The 19400-nt window shown below is 53.7% G+C and overlaps 10 protein-coding genes across 10 annotated transcripts; 4 read left to right on the top strand and 6 right to left on the bottom strand.

Annotated features, from left to right (window-relative positions):
* Positions 1-60: 60 nt before the first annotated feature.
* LTS14_001567 (uncharacterized protein) lies at positions 61-4722 on the top strand (the record flags this gene model as incomplete). Its single annotated transcript, XM_064834276.1, has 2 exons — positions 61-1086; positions 1147-4722. The coding sequence occupies 2 exons, from the start codon at positions 61-63 to the stop codon at positions 4720-4722; spliced, it is 4602 nt and encodes a 1533-aa protein (XP_064698140.1).
* A 371-nt stretch (positions 4723-5093) lies between these two features.
* cct1 (chaperonin-containing T-complex alpha subunit Cct1) lies at positions 5094-6999 on the bottom strand (the record flags this gene model as incomplete). The annotated part of the gene is made up of 2 exons (XM_064834275.1): positions 5094-5624; positions 5683-6999. The coding sequence occupies 2 exons, from the start codon at positions 6997-6999 to the stop codon at positions 5094-5096; spliced, it is 1848 nt and encodes a 615-aa protein (XP_064698139.1).
* A 383-nt stretch (positions 7000-7382) lies between these two features.
* GCN3 (translation initiation factor eIF-2B subunit alpha) lies at positions 7383-8994 on the top strand (the record flags this gene model as incomplete). The annotated part of the gene is made up of 2 exons (XM_064834274.1): positions 7383-8387; positions 8521-8994. The coding sequence occupies 2 exons, from the start codon at positions 7383-7385 to the stop codon at positions 8992-8994; spliced, it is 1479 nt and encodes a 492-aa protein (XP_064698138.1).
* Positions 8995-9529: 535 nt separating this feature from the next.
* Positions 9530-9916, bottom strand: LTS14_001564 (uncharacterized protein; the record flags this gene model as incomplete). The annotated part of the gene is made up of 1 exon (XM_064834273.1): positions 9530-9916. One exon carries the CDS (start codon positions 9914-9916, stop codon positions 9530-9532), a length of 387 nt encoding a protein of 128 aa, XP_064698137.1.
* An 803-nt stretch (positions 9917-10719) lies between these two features.
* On the bottom strand, positions 10720-11709 carry MTR3 (3'-5'-exoribonuclease; the record flags this gene model as incomplete). Its single annotated transcript, XM_064834272.1, has 2 exons — positions 10720-11117; positions 11163-11709. 2 exons carry the CDS (start codon positions 11707-11709, stop codon positions 10720-10722), a joined length of 945 nt encoding a protein of 314 aa, XP_064698136.1.
* Positions 11710-11988: 279 nt separating this feature from the next.
* LTS14_001562 (uncharacterized protein) lies at positions 11989-12489 on the top strand (the record flags this gene model as incomplete). Its single annotated transcript, XM_064834271.1, has 2 exons — positions 11989-12103; positions 12161-12489. 2 exons carry the CDS (start codon positions 11989-11991, stop codon positions 12487-12489), a joined length of 444 nt encoding a protein of 147 aa, XP_064698135.1.
* Positions 12490-12626: 137 nt separating this feature from the next.
* On the bottom strand, positions 12627-13427 carry LTS14_001561 (uncharacterized protein; the record flags this gene model as incomplete). Its single annotated transcript, XM_064834270.1, has 4 exons — positions 12627-12901; positions 12959-13086; positions 13151-13188; positions 13248-13427. 4 exons carry the CDS (start codon positions 13425-13427, stop codon positions 12627-12629), a joined length of 621 nt encoding a protein of 206 aa, XP_064698134.1.
* Positions 13428-15785: 2358 nt separating this feature from the next.
* toa2 (Transcription initiation factor IIA subunit 2) lies at positions 15786-16239 on the bottom strand (the record flags this gene model as incomplete). The annotated part of the gene is made up of 3 exons (XM_064834269.1): positions 15786-15932; positions 15990-16137; positions 16193-16239. 3 exons carry the CDS (start codon positions 16237-16239, stop codon positions 15786-15788), a joined length of 342 nt encoding a protein of 113 aa, XP_064698133.1.
* A 279-nt stretch (positions 16240-16518) lies between these two features.
* vma16 (V-type proton ATPase subunit c'') lies at positions 16519-17352 on the top strand (the record flags this gene model as incomplete). Its single annotated transcript, XM_064834268.1, has 5 exons — positions 16519-16579; positions 16635-16669; positions 16727-16818; positions 16875-17183; positions 17244-17352. 5 exons carry the CDS (start codon positions 16519-16521, stop codon positions 17350-17352), a joined length of 606 nt encoding a protein of 201 aa, XP_064698132.1.
* Positions 17353-18272: 920 nt separating this feature from the next.
* LTS14_001558 (uncharacterized protein) lies at positions 18273-19214 on the bottom strand (the record flags this gene model as incomplete). Its single annotated transcript, XM_064834267.1, has 2 exons — positions 18273-19064; positions 19137-19214. The coding sequence occupies 2 exons, from the start codon at positions 19212-19214 to the stop codon at positions 18273-18275; spliced, it is 870 nt and encodes a 289-aa protein (XP_064698131.1).
* Positions 19215-19400: the final 186 nt, after the last annotated feature.

Here is a 19400-nt window from a genome sequence, read left to right as displayed (position 1 = left end):
GCGACCTTCGAGATGCGATAGAATAAGCTGAAAAACAAGCACACGACCTGCCACTTCGCAATGGCAGTGGTTGTGGCCGCGCCGCCGGCCTTGACTGGCGACCTGGCACTTTTTCACACCACCGATCCTCTGCTCTCGAACTCGCCAGTACTCGTTTTCCACGGCCCAGCAGCCACAATCGGCGCGACGAGCTCGCGAATACAAGTCCATGTCTTCACACCAGCGGGGACCGGTTCGTATACGCGACTCGCCATCTCCCCGAATTCACCATTTTACTCTGCGGTCAGCAACTTACCACGAGAAGAGCAGGGCGATGAGGTGGTGCGTGGGTTGGCGTTTGGCTTGAAGAAGTACTTCGTAGAGCTCCCAGAAACAGTCAAGAAGACATGGTGCACCCAAGTAAAGACGCCCTCGCCTGCTATGCTATTCGGCGACGATCATGTCGCGGTCCTTGCCAGCCGAATGACGCGCATTGAGAACGTAGACGAGGTTGTCCAGGCTCTCAGTGAAGCGTTCTGTGAGCAGCGGCAATCTTGGCTAGATGTGGATGTGGTACTACCGGCGGGCACGATCAAAGACACTGCCAAGCGAGGCGATTCTCTTGGTGACGAGGATCTATTGGAAAGTGATTTGCTTCAGCAGAAGTATGGACGATATGCAGAGCTCATCGGTGGTCTTGGCGAGACAGCCTTTCTGCCGACGTCCAAGTTGAAACGTGCTCCATCCAAGCAGACAAATATTGGCCGAAGCACATCATTCTTGCGACATCAGAAGGAAGTTGTTCGCAAGGAGATATGTGAGCTGCTCGAGACAGAGGACAGCTATGTCGGTCGTCTCCGAGAATTGCACAGAATCTCCAAGATGATTCACGGTGATCTACGATCAAGCAGTCAGCAGCAGCTCCAGTCGTGCTTTCCGGAGGCACTTACAAGCATACTCGATCTCAACACTCAATTCGCGCAGGCCTTACGAATACTCTTCGTGTCTACGCAGACCAGCGCAAACCAGGATATCGAAGCAACTTCGGACACTCCTATCACATCTAAACAAACAAGTCTTGATTTGGCAGGCGATGCGCAAGGCGTGGTCGGTTGTGCGAAGATATTATGCGAGTGGCTACCGCGACTCTCTGACACTTACGCTCAGTACTTGAAGGATCAACCGCAAGCCAGTCAATCGCTACGTGCTTTATTTCGTTCGCCAGATACTGCCCTCATTGCTGCGTTGCAGGAGATTGGCGAGCAACGCTTGAATTCGCTACTGATCGAGCCTGTACAGCGCTTGCCACGCTATACTCTATATATCGACAGCATCACGAAGCAGTTACCAGTGCGGCATCCCGCGATCAAGCCATTGCTGAAGGCTCGTGACATTATTACCGACATCTGCATACAGGACGACTTCGCAGGGAATGCTACGTCGATATGCAACACACTACAGGCCAAAGTCGCCTCGTGGCCCTCAGACTGTGCAATTGCTGGCCGCCTTGTGACGGTGGTCGATGTCATCGAGCTTGAGGCGCCATATGCTCTACATGGATGCGATGGCGCTTCTGGCATTCTTCTGGTGTTTACTGACAGCGTCATACTCTTGGAGCGCACGACTGAACGCGCGATTGCTGCCCGAGCCTTGCAAAGTGAGCTCGAGAATGTGATCGCGGCTGTCCAGCCTTTGTCCCCACGACCGGATGCTATACTGGAGCTCCGCTTCCTGCGCAAGGTCCGTTTAGACGCGTGCGACTTTACTGAAAGCATTGGCGGGCGCGCTGTGCAGCTGACGACGCGTTTCTCTCTGGTTGCTGCAGCTCATCCTCTGCCTCAGCACACCGTCGATTCGTGTCAGATCTTGCGACTCGCGGGATCCTACGATGGCAAAGCTGCGCGCTTGACTGAGGAAGTCACCAAGGCACGAGTGGAGGCACGTTTCAGCGAGTCGGAGCGTGAGTCGTCGCAATGGGATGTGCGTGCTTCAGATCCAGCTGCAGACCATGCCAGCCTGTTGAGTGCAACCTTCGACGACTCGTGTTCCGAGCATATTGCCGCCCGTCGTCAAGCTGCTCCAGTGCGCATATTGGTGGATATCGATAAGCACTCTCAGCGGCCACGAGCTGGTCACGCCGGCATCCGCACCGTCATAGCGACCTCTCCACTCAAAGATGGCTTGTGGAGGCTGACCATTGACTCTATCGACGGCAGCGCCAGTCGTGAGCATGTTGCAGCTATTGACTTGATTTCAACGCTCAGCAAGCGCTTGGCCTTGCTTTCTTTAACTCGTTACAGCATAGAGGACCAATCGGTTACGGCTTATGCTCTCACACGTAACGCCGGCATCCTCACCTCGATTGAGCTCGAAGCACATCCTGAGGACGAAGCCCATGAGCGCGCCGATCTAAGTCAGGAGCGCTTGAAGCGACCCAAGTCACCACGCAAGCTGTTGTCGAGTTTCTTGTCCAGCACCGGCCCAGGTAGCCAGGCGCCGACATTTATGAAGAAGGACCTACCGCCACTCCCACCACCTCCATCACAACAGCGTCTTCGCTACGGCAGCGAAAGCATTTCATCCGAGCCACCGAGCAGAGAAAGCCGACCGCCTTCACGAGATCAGCCGACGCCACGATCGCTGAATAGTATGCGCTCTATCGACCAGCTCAGCAGTCAAAAGCATAGTAGGCTTGAAGAGACACTATCAGCCTATGTGCTGGCACTGCAAGCTCGCAAAGGCAACATCGTTGGGCGCAGCCTCAAAATGCGTGCTACGGCTGATGAGCTTACTGTAAACGAGCTCTATAACGGTCTACTGGAAGATCCGAATCTCATGGTCTTGGCCGCTCAAGCTACGGTCGATGTACTGTTCGCTGCATTTGAGAAGTTCGTGAACATGGCCTGGAAAGAGCAGATTGGGCAGATTGTGCCGTATGCTGTCATCCAAGAAATCCAGTCAAAGGCGGAGACACTGTTCCCATCCGACTTCGATAACTTTTTCCGTTCTGCGGTCAGCGGGTTGGCGCCACAAAATCAGCGTGCCTTCAAGACGATTATGAAGCTGCTGGCCGATTTGTTGGACGGTACTGGCAACGATGGCGATCGTGGCATACTCACAGCGGCCTTTGCGGAAGTGCTTGTGCCCGACGGCAACCCTCACGACTTTATACCTTTAATCGACCGCTTCGTCGACGACACCGAGACTTACTTTGGTGAGCCGGTCGAGGACACGCAGAGGCTCAACGAGGGACCAGGCAGTATACACAAGCGAGCTAGATCTGTCAACTCAGCTTCGATCAGCTCCAACACTTCGTCCCTTCGCAAGAAATTCGGCTTAGGAACGCTTACGAGAGCCAACAGCAAGTCTGAAGAGGAATCGAAGGTTGCCGCTGTATGGCGTAGTCTGAGCAAGAGTACGCGAGGCGATGCAAGCCCTGCTGGTAGCATCTCCAAGGCTACTCTACAGCGCTCTCATAGCACGGACATCAATGCTCGCGGCTTGTTCCCAAGGCCGGCTTCGCAGGACGGGCCAAGTCTCAAACCATCAGCGTTGGAAGACGCTGCCAGCTTGACTGGACTGTCTTCAACGCAGAATCTGGGCTTGTCGACCATCGGTGAGCATCCCAGCTTCATACCGACTGGACCGCCAAGGAAGAAGAGGCGTAGCTCGCTCTCGGACCTGAAGGCTCTGGAGTCGACGCAGAAGGCACAGCCGTGGATGTCACCGTCCCCACGCCGACCTCCACTTGCGCAGAGGCACACGGACGACAAATCGCTACCAGCCTCGCCCATGCCTTCTACGCCGTCTTCAAGAGGTGGCAGTGGCAGATTTGGCTCGCCGATACGCGAGACCCCCCGCTCGAGGCTGCCACCATCGTTCAGGAGGGAGAACTCTCCTGGTGCAGACAAGTCCTTTGGTGTCGTGGCACCGCTTCGGCCACGCAGCAGTAGTAAGCAGCCAGAGGATGTAGTGATTACTGCTAGACCGACCTCAAGCATACCGACGCTTGCTCCAAGGAATAGCACGGTTCATAAAGCGCCGTCGCCATCTCCTCGTGTGGGCCTCTCAGAGCGAGCAGGTGCTGGCAATATCGTCAAACGTCCCTCGCCGCAACCGGAAAAAGTGTCGATAGCAGGGATCCTTCCATCTGCCGCTGCATCATCCGAGAGTGGCACTCCTCGTAAGCTGCGCATGCAGTCGCCACAGAAGCTCCGTGAGCGTCTGCAAAACGAACAAACCTCCTTGACCACGGCGCAGACCTCGCTGCAGGACGAGCTGAGTAAGATTGGCGACGAACTCACAGCGACGCCTAGTCGTATTGGCTCGATTCGAGCTCCCCGTCCGATTACTACGTATCCTCGGACAAGTGGAGCTGGTTCCACGAACATAGATCTCGCACAGCGTGTCCTGAAAATGGAAGGCACGCTCACGTCTCAAATCGACACCTTGACCTCTCGTCTCGCTGGTATCCAGTCCGACTTATCATCTTCTCTCACGGTCTCGGAGAACAAGTGCAAGCGATTGGACGAGCTATACAGAGAAGCGAATGGCGAGAACGAGGCACTCTATGCCCGCTTCAACGATGAGCTAGGTAGGATTCTCAAGGTCGTGAAGGCCGGAGAGGGTGTTGAGGAGCTGAAACGACAACTTCAAATTGGTCAGGAGGAGACGGCAAGGTTGAAGAAGGAAGTGGGACGGCTGAGGAGGGAGAACGCGGGGTTGAGAGCGCAGATGAAGTGAACAGTCGATGGCTGCGGTGTCCGGGTGTTGGGATGATCGGATGGCGTGCTGTATAGTCCTTGTTCTTCGATTGACGAAAACGGCTAATGATAAGATGAGATGGATTCTATTTGTATACCGCGACCCTTTTTGCGGCTGGGATATCAGATCGTGCATTGAAGATGGAGCGATCAAAAGTTATGGCATCGTATTACGTGTATCATAGCACTCTTGTACGCATAGCACAGCACAGCATAGCATAATCTGTATGTTATACACACCTTCGATATGAGTCTACAGATGCAGCAACTATCAGCCAGCGAGCAGACATCGATATTGGCACGTTGGCCAACTCTCCGACATTCCACTCGGACGACGATCGGCGAAGACTCCTAGTGCCCATGTCCATCATCCTCGCCACCGCCTCTCTGCTCCGGATCCAGCTTAATGAGCGTATCAATCCTCATGATAGCCACACACGCCTCGACCGCACTCTTCAACTGCTTCACTTTACTCATGCTTGGCTCAAGCACGCCCGCTTTCAAACAATCGTGGACTTTGCCCTTTGATAAATCGAGCCCGTAGTTCTTGTACCCCTTCGCCTTGGCCAGAGCTTTCGCATCGGGGGAGTCTGCGGCCATGGGCTGGTGGGGCACTCGCTGGGGTTGTGCGCCTGGGGCCGAAGAGGCTGGACGAGACGTGCCGTTGGGTGTTTGTTGCTGGGCTTGTTGTTGGTTTGGGGGCTGGTTTGGGTTGGCGTGTTTTTGGGGTGCAGGCTCGGCGGTGCGCTGGGAGAGTGCGTGGCGGGAGCGCAGTTGAGCGACGAGTTCGGAGCTGTCTTTTGCGGCGTTCACGGCGAGAGTGTTGGGGATGACGAGCAGGGAGGCGGCGAACGCGCCAATGGCTAGTTGTTCTCTTGAGCCCTGGGGTGGTTGTCAGTTCTGCTTTCTAATCTGCTTTCGGGAATTGGAGTATACTTACAACACTGGTCGCCCACTCTTCGAGGTAGATGTGAAGTGCTGTCTCGACAGCACCACCACCAGGTACTATCCTGCCCGATTCGAGCGTGCGCTTGACAGCCGAAAGGGAATCGTGCACAGACCGCTCCATCTCATCCAGGCTGTACTCGTTCGCGCCACGCAAAATGATCGAAGCAGCTGTGTGCACCTTAGGGCCCTTGACAAGAATGCACTCATCATCACTGATTCGCTCCTGCACCACTTCTTCAGCCTGGCCCAAGTTCTTCGGGTCAAAGGTCTCGTCACCGTTCATGTCGGCAAGCGTGGAGACCATAGTCGCCCCCGTAGCTTTGGCTATCCGCCTCAGATCCTCCTTCTTGCATCTGCGTACAGCCATGGCATTCTTCTCGATAAAGTGCTTCAAGCACAGATCATCGATGCCCTTTGTGGTGAAGACGACGTTCGCACCGGTCTTTAGGATCATTTCGATCCGCTCAATGACCATACTTGATTCTCGCTCGCGGATCTTCTCAAGTTGTGCTGGATCGTCGATGACGACATTAATGCCCATCTTCATGCGCTCCTTCTGCAGGTTCATGTCGAGCACGGCGATCTTGGCGTCGGTGACTCGTGTTCGCATGGCTTGCGAGGCGACTGTGCAATTGAGAGCGTAACCCTTGACCAGGACTGACTCGGTAGCACTCTTGCCGTGTGCCTTGAGGACGTTCACTGCCTTCACGGGATACTTGACCTCATTACGGACGTTGGTTGTCTTCACGCTTGTGATCGCGTCCACGACCATGTTTGCGAAGAAGTCGGAATCAGCACCAATAATCTTGCTGGACATGCTCGTCTTGGCAATGTTGATCAAGCTCTCCCGTCCGAGCGTCTCGACCTTTGTGCTCACGTTCTCGTTCATATACCGCACCGCCTCGCGCAGAGCCAGCCTGTAGCCTGTGATGATGGTGGTGGGGTGGATGCGCATCTTGACCAGCTCGTTTGCCCTCCTTAACAGCTCTGCCGCAATGAGAACAACACTAGTCGTGCCATCGCCCACCTCCTTGTCCTGCTGCTGGGCCAGATCCACCAAGATCTTGCCCGCCGGGTGCTCCACGCTCAGCAAGCTCAGGATGGTCGCACCATCGTTGGTCACCGTCACATCACCAATATCGTCCACCATCATCTTGTCCAGTCCGGCAGGGCCGAAAGACGATTTGACGATGTTGGCGATGGCTTGCGTTGCCAGCACGTTTTGGTCTCTGATGTCTGCGCCCGAGATCTTTTGGCCGCCGAGGAAGAGTGTGCCAGCATTCCGGGATTGCTCGAAGATGCCTGCCATGATGGGGGGTGTTGTGGACGCCGAAGAAGCGGCGATCGATACACTTGTATCGCTAACAACAAGTGTCTGGTCGTACAGGAATCCGGTGCAATCGGATAGTCCTGTTGGAGTCTTGGAGGTGTTTGATCGTGTGTTTAAACTGACCTGGAAACTTTTCGGGTCGCGTCAAGCTGGTCTGGGTGAAAACGCACGCGACGTTCAAAGTTGTGCGTAATTATCAGAATATGCGTCGCTCATACGCGTAGATATGATCCCACGTATACTCCACGTCGCGGGGCACAAATCTGAATGACTCGAAACAGTATATCATAACTGCTGCTGGTATTGCCATCACAACATGTGATATTATTCCATCTCTCGCCAGACGAGGGCAGCCTGGCACAATGCCCGGTCAAACCACTCCCGACGCCTTCGATGTCGTCGCAACATATCATCGCCTCCTGGCCGAGGACCCCGACCTAACCATGCCAGTTGCTGCCATCGAGTCACTCATTTTCGGTCTGGCGAACACGCCTTCCACTACCGTCTCTGAAACTCTCGATCGAGTCTCGAAACTCACCGCCCAGCTGAAAGCCGGCATCGCCAATCCCATCTCACTTTCGGCAGGAACGGATCTCTTCCAACAATATCTCATTAGCAACCTCCAACGCCCGAGTGCACGAGGAGACTTTGACCAAATACGCACTCACCTCGTGCAAAATGGACGACTGTTTGTGGAGCGGGCAAAGGCGGCGAGGGAGACGATTGCGAGCTTCGGCAAGCACTTCATTAGAGACGGCAACACGGTGCTCACCAACGGCGGGTCGAGGGTGGTAGGAGCACTTTTGAGAAATGCTGCCGAGTCCAGCAATGGGAGTGGGAGAGGCAGTATACGCTTCCGCGTCATCTACGTCACCTCGCCAAACAGCAACAAGACGGATACAGAGGCTGCTGCGAATATTGCTGCACTACGGGATCGTGACATCCCCGTCGCCGAGATCCTACCTACCGCAATTGCATACTGCATGGACACCGTCACATCTTGCTTCGTGGGAGCGGAAGGCGTGGTGGAGAATGGCGGTATTGTTAGCCGTTTGGGAACATACCAGATGGCTGTCCTGGCAAAGGCCGCCGGAAAGCCTTTCTATGTTGTCAGCGAAAGTCATAAGTTCGTCAGGCTGTATCCGCTGGGCCAAGACGATCTTGGCATCGAGCAGGATGTTGTGCAATTCAAGACGAAGAGGGGTGTGGTGAAGGACGAAAACAAGCACGGAGACGCTGGAGAGACGACGGCGGGGCAGGTGAGCAGTGGTGCTGTGGTCAAAGGCAGTGAGAGCAAGGTAGACTACACACCGCCTGCTAAAATCAGCGGGATCATTACAGAGGGCGGCGTGCTGCTGCCGAGTGCTGTGAGCGAGGAGTTGATCAAGATCTGGTTTTGAGCAATCTACCAATTCTGCCACCGTCTCGAAATGGTTCCGAAGGGTCACAAGACAAGAAGTGAGGTGAAGGCACTGTTCACGGATCATTCACACTGGGAAGTTCGTTGCATCCTTACATGCTGGAAGTGATCTTCACTTGTTCTGCAAAGCCGGCCGGGTTCATTCATTCGATTCCGACAACCCGCAAATCAATCAACATCAGGAGCTCAAGCAACGCCCTCTCGTCTCCACCAACGATCCGACCATGGCAACCACACCCGTATTCGCCAAGTCACGGTTGCTCGCACTACCAGCCGAGCTCCGCCAACAGATTTACGAATACAGCTTGGTGCAGTCCGACGAGATCGTGGTCAGATTGGCGATCCGCCGCTACTGGAGACCTCCTGCTCTACTACAGACATGTCGAGAGATCCGGCACGAGGCAACACCAACATATTACGCGGACAACACTTTCTATATCTACGCTCCGCAACACGCAGGATGCCCCTCTGCCTATTGGCTGTGGGACTGGTTGCGCTGCCTACCCGAGTCGACAAGGACATGGCTGCGAACGCTGCAAGGTGGTGAACGGTAACACAGTCGCATTCACCCGACGTGCGATACCGACGACTCTTTGCATCTGAGGATCGCTGGATTTGCGAGACAGCTCGAAGAGAGAGGGCTGCTGCTCGGGCCGAAGACATTGTGTTTGCAGGTGGAGGATTCTTTCAGCACAAACACTGGTCCTGGCATGCGCAGTGAACGGTTTTCTTCTGGTGTCTTCTGGTCTCGAGGTGATGTGGCTGATATTGCCGCCGCTCGACAAACGCTCGTGGGGCTGGCGGGCGCACCCGGAGGCACTGATCCATGGTAGGTCGGGCACGGCAGTCAGAAGGACGAAGATGCAGCTTCCGTGAACCCCAAAGACTCGAACAATTCGACGCCCGCACGATGAAATCATAGCAATGGAGTGGTGTTCACGACCAAACTTATGAACCGGGCCAGTGTTTGAAGTCAGGCAATACTGAACATTAATTTTCATGATGCTACAGACTAACAAAACCAGCTATCTGTCCACACAATGTCTCCGTACCCCTAAGATCAAATACCTTATCTCACTAGCCCTTCCATCAATGCCAGAAGCCCTCACAGTAGAAGCTCCCAATACTAGTCATCTTGCTAGCCTTCGCAGCCGCACTCGTCGTCACATCAAAGGAATTCTTCAGCTCGCCCACATTCTCGGAGTTGGCGTCGTTGGAATCGCTGGGCGCGCAGTTTCCGGTCTGGAAGGCGATGCAACGGGAGAGGTGGGAGTCGAAGGTGATGGAAGTGTAGGCCTTGGGGAGCTTGTGGCACCCGCCGGCGTTGCCTGCTTTGGTGGAAGAACAGTTGTTGCCGGAGCAGAACTTGACCACGTACTGGGGGTTGTGGCGAGCCTGGACCTCGACGGCGGCGGGCTGGGGAAGGGCGGCGCTCATGGCGAGGGCCGCGAAGAGGAAGGGGGTGAGGGCGTACATTTTGCGTGGTTGATTTGGGATGATTTTCTTGGTTGGTTATGTTGTGATTCGTTTTGGTATGATTACTGCAGGGGATCGAGTAAGGGCTTGGTCGGAGTTTAAGTCTGTAGCTCGGATGTAATGAATGGCTTTGTCACCAAACAATGTGTCTTTGTCAATCGTGCGTTGCTTTGTTGTTCACGACAATGCCAGCCCCGCTCCATCGTGTTCACAATGGCCGCGAGTAATGCACAAGGCGGCCATGCGTCGACAGCGACTAGCATATGAGGCCAGCACATTAGCCCAATGAGCAGGGAGTGAGCAGGTACAGCGGATGATCGTGCGTTTTGCGATGGACAGCTGGAACAGGTGGGATACGAACAGCTTTCTTCCGGGCGGACTGGCAAACCGTGAAGTGTAGAGTGCTAGGCTAAGACGGTACTGGAGCGCCCGATCGACACCACAACGATTGCGACACATCATCGGGCTGCCGTCAGCTTTGGCTTGGTCTTGTCCGGCTTGCGTTGTTCTACAGACAGGGCGTAGGTACGCTTGGGCAAGGTATGAGCCTCGCATGCTTATGCATACTTGGAGCCCATGCAGTTAAGTGGGTCGTCCATGTCGCTATCGCCCACTTGAAGACGCGAGTGGGTAACGGCCGGCTTCTTATCCGCCTTTGTGTGCAAACATACACAGCTGGTCTGCTCCTGTAGGAAGATCGCGTGGAGTCCCAGATATAAGTAGCTAGGTTCATGCCACGATTGTGTGAAATGTGCTCAAGGTGCATGAGAAAGAGCTCAAGGCAATTCGAAAACATCTCTCGTTCAGCCAGTCATCACGACATCTTTCTGCTTTGTCTTCTCGGCTTTGGCGGAGCCATTGGCATGAGCATTATCGTGTGACTCGTCGCTCCTCAGCTCGACCGCCTCTTTGATCGCCTCCGCAAGCACAGTCCTCGCAAGACTCGCTGCCCTCACAGCCCCTTCCACCAATGCCTCTGTATCTGTTCCAGCGTCACCCTTCATCCACATCTCGGTGACCTCATCTCTACTTTGCAGATAGCCCACAACACAAGCAGCCTTGATGCCGTAATGCTCCGAAGGCGTAGGATCAATCAGTACGACATCTCGGTCCATCTTCTCGTCTGCTGAGCCCTGCTGCACCACAGCAGCCACACCGCCACTGACCATGTCCACACAATCAATCCCCGCATCCACCAAAGCTGCACTAGCAACAGTGATACACCCAGCCAGCACACCCATCATACCCCATCCACCTGCCTTCCCTCCGTCTTGCTCGTTCCCAGCATCACCCCACCACGCATCCTCCTCTCCTTCCAACACCGTAATCACAACCTCACACCCACTCTTCGGCCACCGCTCGCCGATAATCACACCCCTCAAAGCCGTCTCCAGATGCACACCCAGATCCCTTTCAGACGCATCCCTTACATAGCCCCTTCGATTCCTCGTGGCAAAAGGCGCGAATTTGACGTGTGTAGTCAGCAGTAAATTTGGACTAAAAGCCGCATTTCGTGGAAGTGGTCTTGGTCCATGAACTGTGCATGTAACCTTCAGGCTACTGCTTTGTGGGATGAGCAGCTCGTCCTGTTGTGAGGGGGTCTGTGGTGGAATCTCGTAGTATGCACTTCCGCTCGCCGAAGGCACAATGCCCGTCCGAAGGAAGATCTTGCGGTGCTCGTCTGGCTTTCGTGACCGTGTTGGCCTTTGCACTTTCCAATTGGGTGGTGTGGCAAAGACTGGAGGCGCAGTACCGCTTGTAGGTCCATTGAGGCGACGGCGATCTGCTTGCATTGTTGCTATCGTTGGCAGAATGTGGACATCGCGTAGTCAATGGCTGTAGTTGTGATCTGATCGATGTTCACTTTTCGAGCTCCTGCTATCGATTATGCAAGGTCTCGCCACAGATGTTTCAGCTGCGCCACACCTCGGCTCGGCGCGATGACGACGATCCTGCGCCTACGATCGCATAACGACCCGGCTGCAACTTATGTAAAGACTTTGTCCTTGCCATCAACCTATTATAGTTCTATACGCCATCTCAGCGTAAGAATCGAGGAGTACACCACCAGAATGTGCGGCAGCGACGTATTCCTGGCCTTGATCGCCATCCTCTTCCCACCACTCGCAGTCTGGGTTAAGCGAGGACTCTGCAGCGCCGATGGCTTAATCAATATCGCATTATGCTGTGCGTACAACAACCCATGCCTCACTCTATTCAACCCCTACTAACACTCTCCCCCAGGTCTCGGCTTCCTCCCAGGTCTCCTACACGCCTGGTACGTGATCGCCTCCTCGCCTGAACCGACATACGAAGAACTTCAAGACCCCGAGCGAGGCAACGCGGTCACATATTATTACGTGCAACAAGGGTCTGGACCACAGTATGCGAGACAGGATGGCCAGGGGAGGTCTTATGGTACTGTGAATGCAGCGCCGAGCAGTCAGTTCCCACAAGAAGGACAGCAGGGTTTCGTGCAGCCACCGCAGAAGGCTGGCCCGAGTGATGGATCGGCAGCGCCACCGACGTATCAACAAGCTGTGCAGGGTGACAACAAGGTGCAGAGACCGTGATCCAAATTCTAGTCCCTATGGGTGGCGTTCAGGTTTGAGAGGAGGCACGACTGCATGTTTCGTAGTATCATCATGATTGTAGCGATTTTGAAGCCTGAGCTCTATGCGGGAAGGGTCTACGAACCATCACCTGCATTTCAAATACCTAACTCATCATCTTCACTTTCCACGGCAACTTTCTTCGCAGGCTTACGCTTAAGCTCAATACTATCCTTGTAGCTTTCCTGCTCCGCTCCTCCTACAGAGCCGGCGGCGGCAAGAGGAGCATCGGGCTCGTCCTGGAAACCTCCTGACACTACAACAGCAGATTCGTTTCCTGCTGTTCCTGCCGAGCCCACATCCTTGCCTTCTTCACGCCGTCCGATGATGACTGAGCCTGCCACGAGAAAGCTTGCGCCCAGCCACCAGAGTCCTGTGTTGCGTTAGTGGACTCCGGACTGCTAGTAGTCAGTTGATGAGAAGAACTGACCAGGTAGTGATTCTCGAAAGATAAGAGCACCCAATACTGCCGTGATCATAAAATTGGCCGATGTGTTGATCACGCTCACACGAACCGTGCTCGTTGCCAGTGTCAAGGCTCGTGTGAAGAGACCCCACCTATCGATCTTGTATCAGTCCTTGTCCTCCATCTTCAAATCTGTATGGTGGTGGCGATGCTCACATAACGGCATTGAAGGCCAAATTCATAAGGAAGAAGAACTATATCCGTCGTCAGCCCGATTCATCAGCACTAGCAGTATCGTCCTAGATCTACGTACACCGCGCACAAGGAATTCAACAATCCTGCTGGGCTCATTGAAGCCAAAGAGATGCGAGATGCCCGTCGCCCAAGTCGTGGTTAGTTGTGTAGTCGTGAGCTTTGCGAAGACGCCGTTCAATGCTGCACACCCACCCGACGCCATGGCGTAGAAGAGCCATTGGCTGTTCGTGGATGTCATGCTGAGATATGATGGAATTTTGTCCAACAATTGGACCGATGAACGTCAAGTTGGGAAGTAAAGGGAGGAGAGAAGAATGAAGGCTTGGCACAGGAACAGCTCAACCAAGCCTCGAGATCCATGATGTTGTGAGAAAGATGATCGGCTCGTTTACATGGTATGTGAAATAGAGACGATGCGTTTCATGTTTTGGTTCTGTGTCTTTGGACGGTACATATCTATCTAGTGCACGTTGCCGCCAAAAATTACCAACACAGTGCATGGCATTGGCACATCCCAGCGACAACTATTCTCGGCCCTTGGGCCGGGCATAGTGGTTCGTCGCGCATGATCGGGCACTACCTGCTTGCAGACAAGCTCTTCGTCGACCAGCCAGATACATCACTTTGGGCTAATGCGTAGAGACATACATTTTCCTACCACGGATCCTGCATGAGGTGAGGGTCAGCGACTCTTGGGCTATGCGAACTCTGTGATGGCCTAGGTAGTATACATGGCAGCTCTGGCACCATCGCTGATGGTCCATCGTCCATAATGCTCGCGTGCCTGGCTGTCGGTAGACCCAGCGCCCTTAATGATTCACTCGATGTATTGTACAGTCCAGGCGTTGTGACGACTGCGAGTTGATCACCATAGCTGCGATCGTAGGCGATGGGGTCAAGGAAGCAGTGGCATACTGCTGATCAGTCGGCTGTGAAGTATACTGTATGGGCGCATTACGGTCGGGAGCTGGCCTAACGTACACCCGTGCTTGAGCAGGCTGCGTCTCAAGTGTGTCGAGTCTCGCACGAAGCTCAGCTACCTTTGCACAAAGACTGGCGATTCTCTGATCGTCCTGGCTGGAGTGGTGGCAAAGATCAGCATGGCTTCGTTGGAGGGCATCAATAGCCGTCTCGTGTTTACTTGATCGTTGTTGGGATTGACACTGCGCCTTCTGTGCCTTCGCGTCTACCTGATTGACTCTCGTGAAGAGCTCATCGATGCTTGCACTGTCAGCGTCTGTGTTATCGTACAGCTCATGAATCTCTGCTGAATGCTGTCCCTACGTCACACGTCGTGCCTGGATCTGCTGGTTTACGGTGTTCAGCAAAGCAGCGTGCTTCTGCTGCAAAGCGCGGAACTGCGACATGGAAACGTTGTCTTGCGTGACTGTCGATTCATAATGCTGCGTGAGCGCTTTGGCTTGCCCCTGAATAAGCTGCCCATACTCCGACTTCAAGTGTCGCAGCACTTCCTGCAGTTGGGAAAGCTCATTGATCCACCTCTGGACGGCCTGCTTATTGCGCAACTCCAAATACACAAGTGTCGAACGAAGTGCCCTCTCAAGCTCCTGGTATCGTCCAGCCGCTTAAGCGTCACACTGCTCGGCTCGGCCAAGGATGGTCTACATCCGGGGCAGGGCTGTGATGAGAAGTTGTGGGTCAGTGATGTACTCGAGCAAGTGAGCCAGCCCGGCAGCAGGAGCTACGTCTCTATTAGCGTTCGGCTGCGTCGGGCTATCGAGGCGAGTATTGTCATTTGATGATTGCGTCACGCTGTGAGAAGCCTGCTGTCGAGCTTTCCCGCTATCTGCTGGCAGACTTGTTACTTTCAAGATCGGAGAATTTATCTCCTGATCTAACAGCTGCGGCTCTGTCAAGACTTCTTGAGGCAGGCCATGATCCGCAGAACTCTATGTGTGCTCTTCTGCTGTTTCTTTGCTGGCAACACTGTGTGTCGTGGCTATGCTTACATCATTCTGCTTCTTGAGCATCCTCTGCTGACGTCTTGATAGAGGACCGCTGAGGTTGACCTTAGCGTTCCGACGCCGAAGACATATGGTCTTCTTCGCGTGATTGCTCTCCGCCTGTGGCGCTTGTAGTGAGACCCTTTGCAGGTGCGACTGGAAGACTTGTATTACCCATAGAAAGCCTACGAGTTTCTGTCTCGGCGTGTTGCCAGCTTTGCGTGTTGATACTGTCATCGATCTTCTTCTTGTGCGCCATGCTTTGATTTGCGTACGTCGCAGTCGTAGATTCCAATGCAATGCTCGAAGAACGGCATCCAGCACAGCGGCGAAATTCGCGACCAAAGCAATGTGCGAGGAGCTACGGGAGCAGCCGATCAGTGAGCGTTTGGGCAATCGATGTAGCGTCAACGTCACTATACCTAGGTCATGAGCATGCAACAGCCCTTGGAGGTCCTCAACGGGTGCGCGGCACACCTTCGGCACTCCAGAAGACGATATCACCGGCACATATGCGGTCTATGGCAAAGCATCTCGAATTCTCGTAATTCATGTAATCCTGGGTATCATAATCTCATCGCAAAGCCTCCCTGGTATCTCGAACGCCGTGTGCCTGCCCCAAAGCACGTCTATCAAGCACCCACCTTCTCCTTGGACTGGCAAGCCACGATCTTGACCCTCTCCGCCTTCTCGAGGTGGTTCTGCTCCATCTTGAAGTTGACGTCCTTGATAATGAACGTCCAGACCTCGTCGCAGAAGCGGTAGGTATCCAGATGCCCCTACAGGACCACCCAATTAGAAAAACCTTTCACGCTGATGAATAAGAGATCGCTCACTTTGAAGGTACACCTTGCCTTCACCTTATCGCCTAGCACCGCCGCAACATTCTGATCGAAGGTGGCCATAACACGCATAGCAAGCTGGGGCTCAATCTGGCGACTGCTAATAAGATTGTCGAGAGTTTCAGCGAGGCTTTGACCGATGCTGTGTGAAGTCAGTATGAACTCCAAGCATGCCGTGTAGTAGGCAGCAAGCGTACGAAGTGTTACGGTAGAGCTCGTAGAAGTTCTGGGTTGCGTTCGCCATCTTGGCGGCTGTCGCAGTTCTTGTAGATGCTCTTTGGCTGTGCGCGGTATTTTATGGAGCCGGTACCACGACTTCGACTGCCGGCGACAGTGGTGTAGTAGCAAAAAATTGTGCGTTGGTGGTGAACACTCATATCATCAATCCGGCTGACTCAGCGTGGCGGCTCTATCCGCTGTCGCCGCAAAAGCATCGGAGGTTGGAGCAGCATCATCGTGGGGTTGCAGTGGGAGGCAGCTGTCTTCACTACTCGATCCGGCATTCACTGTCTCTTTGTTCGCCATGGGAGGACTCACATATGGCACATACGGGGCCGTCGCCGCCCTGACAGTCATCGGCTTGTGTATGCGATCGCAGAGGTTGCTGAGAGGCGAGATGGCGGGCTAACAAGCCTACAGATATGCTGTTTCAGGGAGAAGGCGAAGCATTCAACGTACGTGAGGACGAATAGAAGAGCGATGCAGGATATGCTCTACTAAGCACTCAACAGGTCGGAGCTTTCCTCGAATCGATATCACCGTACGCATGGGCGAGCACAGGCATAGGTCTCTGTATCAGTCTGTCGGTCGTGGGAGCAGCATGGTCAGTCAAAAGCTAGCGGGACGGTATGACCTGTACAAGGCTCACATCATATGCAGGGGCATCTTAATCACAGGCACATCCATCCTCGGAGGAGGTGTAAAAGCACCACGAATCCGAACCAAGAATTTGATCTCCATCATCTTCTGCGAAGTCGTGGCTATCTACGGTGTCATCATGAGCATCGTTTTCTCATCAAAGGTCTCGGCACTGAGTGGAGATGCTCTGCATAGCGGCAACAACTACTTTGTGGGATATGCTCTGTTCTGGTCTGGAGTGCTCGTAGGCATGTGCAACTTGGTTTGCGGCGTCAGTGTGGGCATCAACGGAAGCAGTGCTGCTTTGGCAGATGCTGCGGATCCAGGCCTGTGAGTTGCCTTCACGTTTGGATCCACTCGTATGGCATTGTAAAGCTGACACTGTGCTAGGTTCGTCAAGATCTTGGTCATTGAAATCTTCTCCTCTGTGCTTGGGTTGTTTGGCTTGATCATCGGCCTGCTCCTGAGTGGTTCAGCTGGCGACTTCGAGAGTCTTTAGAGAGACTTGCGTCTGCATTGTTGGTGAAGAGTGGGTTTTACTTGAGAATGTTCGAGCGATTTCAGTAGCATCTAAGCGACGCCGGCGCATCATACTGTTTTGGGAAGGCTCAGCGAAACACTTGTACAAAAACTTCCATTGATTGTACGACCCTGCCACGATTATACAATGTCGCATCTGTTTCATCCTTCACGAGCTTTCCCAGAGCAACGCTGATGCCATTAGGCGCCAGGAGCAACATGCACATCTCTCTTGCTATTTCGTTCGTGTCCTTAGTCGTCCACTAGAACACCTGGCCTATACAGCGCTTGGCGAAGTCGATGTAATATCATCTCCGTGAGGTTAGGATGAAGCATCATGAACAGCAACGTCAATTCAAAGGCAGAGAAGTATAGCCCGGGTTTACACTACAAGATAGTCATTAGGGGTGTTTTCTCGGATCTTTTGCGTTCGCGAATACTCACGCTGGATGGTCTGACTTCGGACGTCGAATTACTGCTCCTTTGTTCGAATATGTGTGAGCAGTCCTTGAGCTTGGCTTGTATGCCGGCGGCGAAGAGAATCATGCAAGCCACGACAGCCCGCATGAATGGGCTCATTGATCCTTTCTGATGGCGGCGATAGTGCGGTGGTTGCTGTTCGACTAGACAGCAGGACGTATCAGTGTAGAAGTCCCCCTTGCCTTTTTAAGCGCGAATTATTGCATGCTTACCATGATCCAGTTGCTGGCTGGGTTCCCAGATGGACGGTGGTAACGAACTTGCAAAGTCTGTCGTGTGAAGCTGATCCGATCATGACTCGCCGAGACCAGTTTGTGAGCGTAGAGATATTAGCAAAGCGAGTAAGAGGCCAAGCGTCTGCATTGACAACAGCATAGACAGTCGGTACGGCAGCCGTATTTACAAGCTTCTGCCACTCTATCATGCATCTTTGTCACTCCCATCATCGTCGTCCTCGCCCTCCACCTCGACTCTCCGACCCTTGACATTCTTCTCGACCTCAGGAATGAGAGAGTCCATGAACTCTTTGTCCCGTCCCACAAGCGTGACCGTGTTCCTCGACTTGCCCCATCGAGGATAGCTGCCCACGTTGATGCCCTTCTCCTTGACCTTGCCAGCCAACTCCGTCAAGTATCCAGCCACCTCACTCTCCGGCAAAGGTGTACTGAACAACACCCGATACACGCCCTTGCCCTCGGGATCTGTAAGACGAGGAACCAGACGTGGTTTCAATCCCGTTAGCATCTTCTCGAATAGTCGAGGTATGCCTGGGAAGATATGGATGTTGCCATTGACCACATTGATCGGCACCCACAAGTCCTCAGCAGCAAAGATCACCTGGATCTCGTCCGGTAAGTTCTTATCATACGGCAGCTCCACCATCCTCATCTTTGCCTTCCTCGCAGGCGTGTCCTCGTCCCACGAGAAGTTCTCCTGGCCAGGTCGAGGCTTCGACAGCTTCTTCATCTTCTCCAATGTCTCTTCATGCAATATCAATGGCAGATCGAAAGCCTTGGCGATGGATTGGTACGTGATATCGTCGTGAGTTGGGCCAATACCGCCTGATGTAATGACGAAATCATAGTTCTTGCTCATGCGTCGCGTGGCCTCAATGATCTCGTCTTCATCGTCGGAAATGACTTCGATCCGTTTGAGGTTGATGCCGAGGGAGAAGCAGTATTTGGCGAACCAGGCGGAGTTGGTATCGACGGTCTACAGATAAAATGTCTGTCTCAGCATCTCAGCAAGGGTGTGATCGCGTAGATATGGCGAAGAATGGCCTACCTTGCCGCCGAGTACCTCATCGCCTATGATTATGCATCCCGCCGTGTTGATCATTCGTTTGCTCCGTTCTTGTGCCATGGCTGCGAATCGAGAGGGTGATGACAACCCGCCTGCAGAGGAGTGCAGGTAATATGGTGTGGTGCGAGCAAGATGCCGGCTCAGTTGGTTGATACGCGCGAACATTAATATATTGAATTACTAGACAAAACGCGAGATCTTGAGGATATCAAAGTGAGCTTCAATGGTGACGATGGACAACATGGA

The sequence above is a fragment of the Recurvomyces mirabilis genome (genome assembly GCF_035927965.1).
Source record: "Recurvomyces mirabilis strain CCFEE 5264 chromosome Unknown scaffold_3, whole genome shotgun sequence".
NCBI classification, from domain to species: domain Eukaryota; kingdom Fungi; phylum Ascomycota; class Dothideomycetes; order Mycosphaerellales; family Teratosphaeriaceae; genus Recurvomyces; species Recurvomyces mirabilis.
The sequence above is the reverse complement of the archived record's forward strand: the minus strand, read 5'-3'. Positions and strand labels throughout refer to the sequence as shown.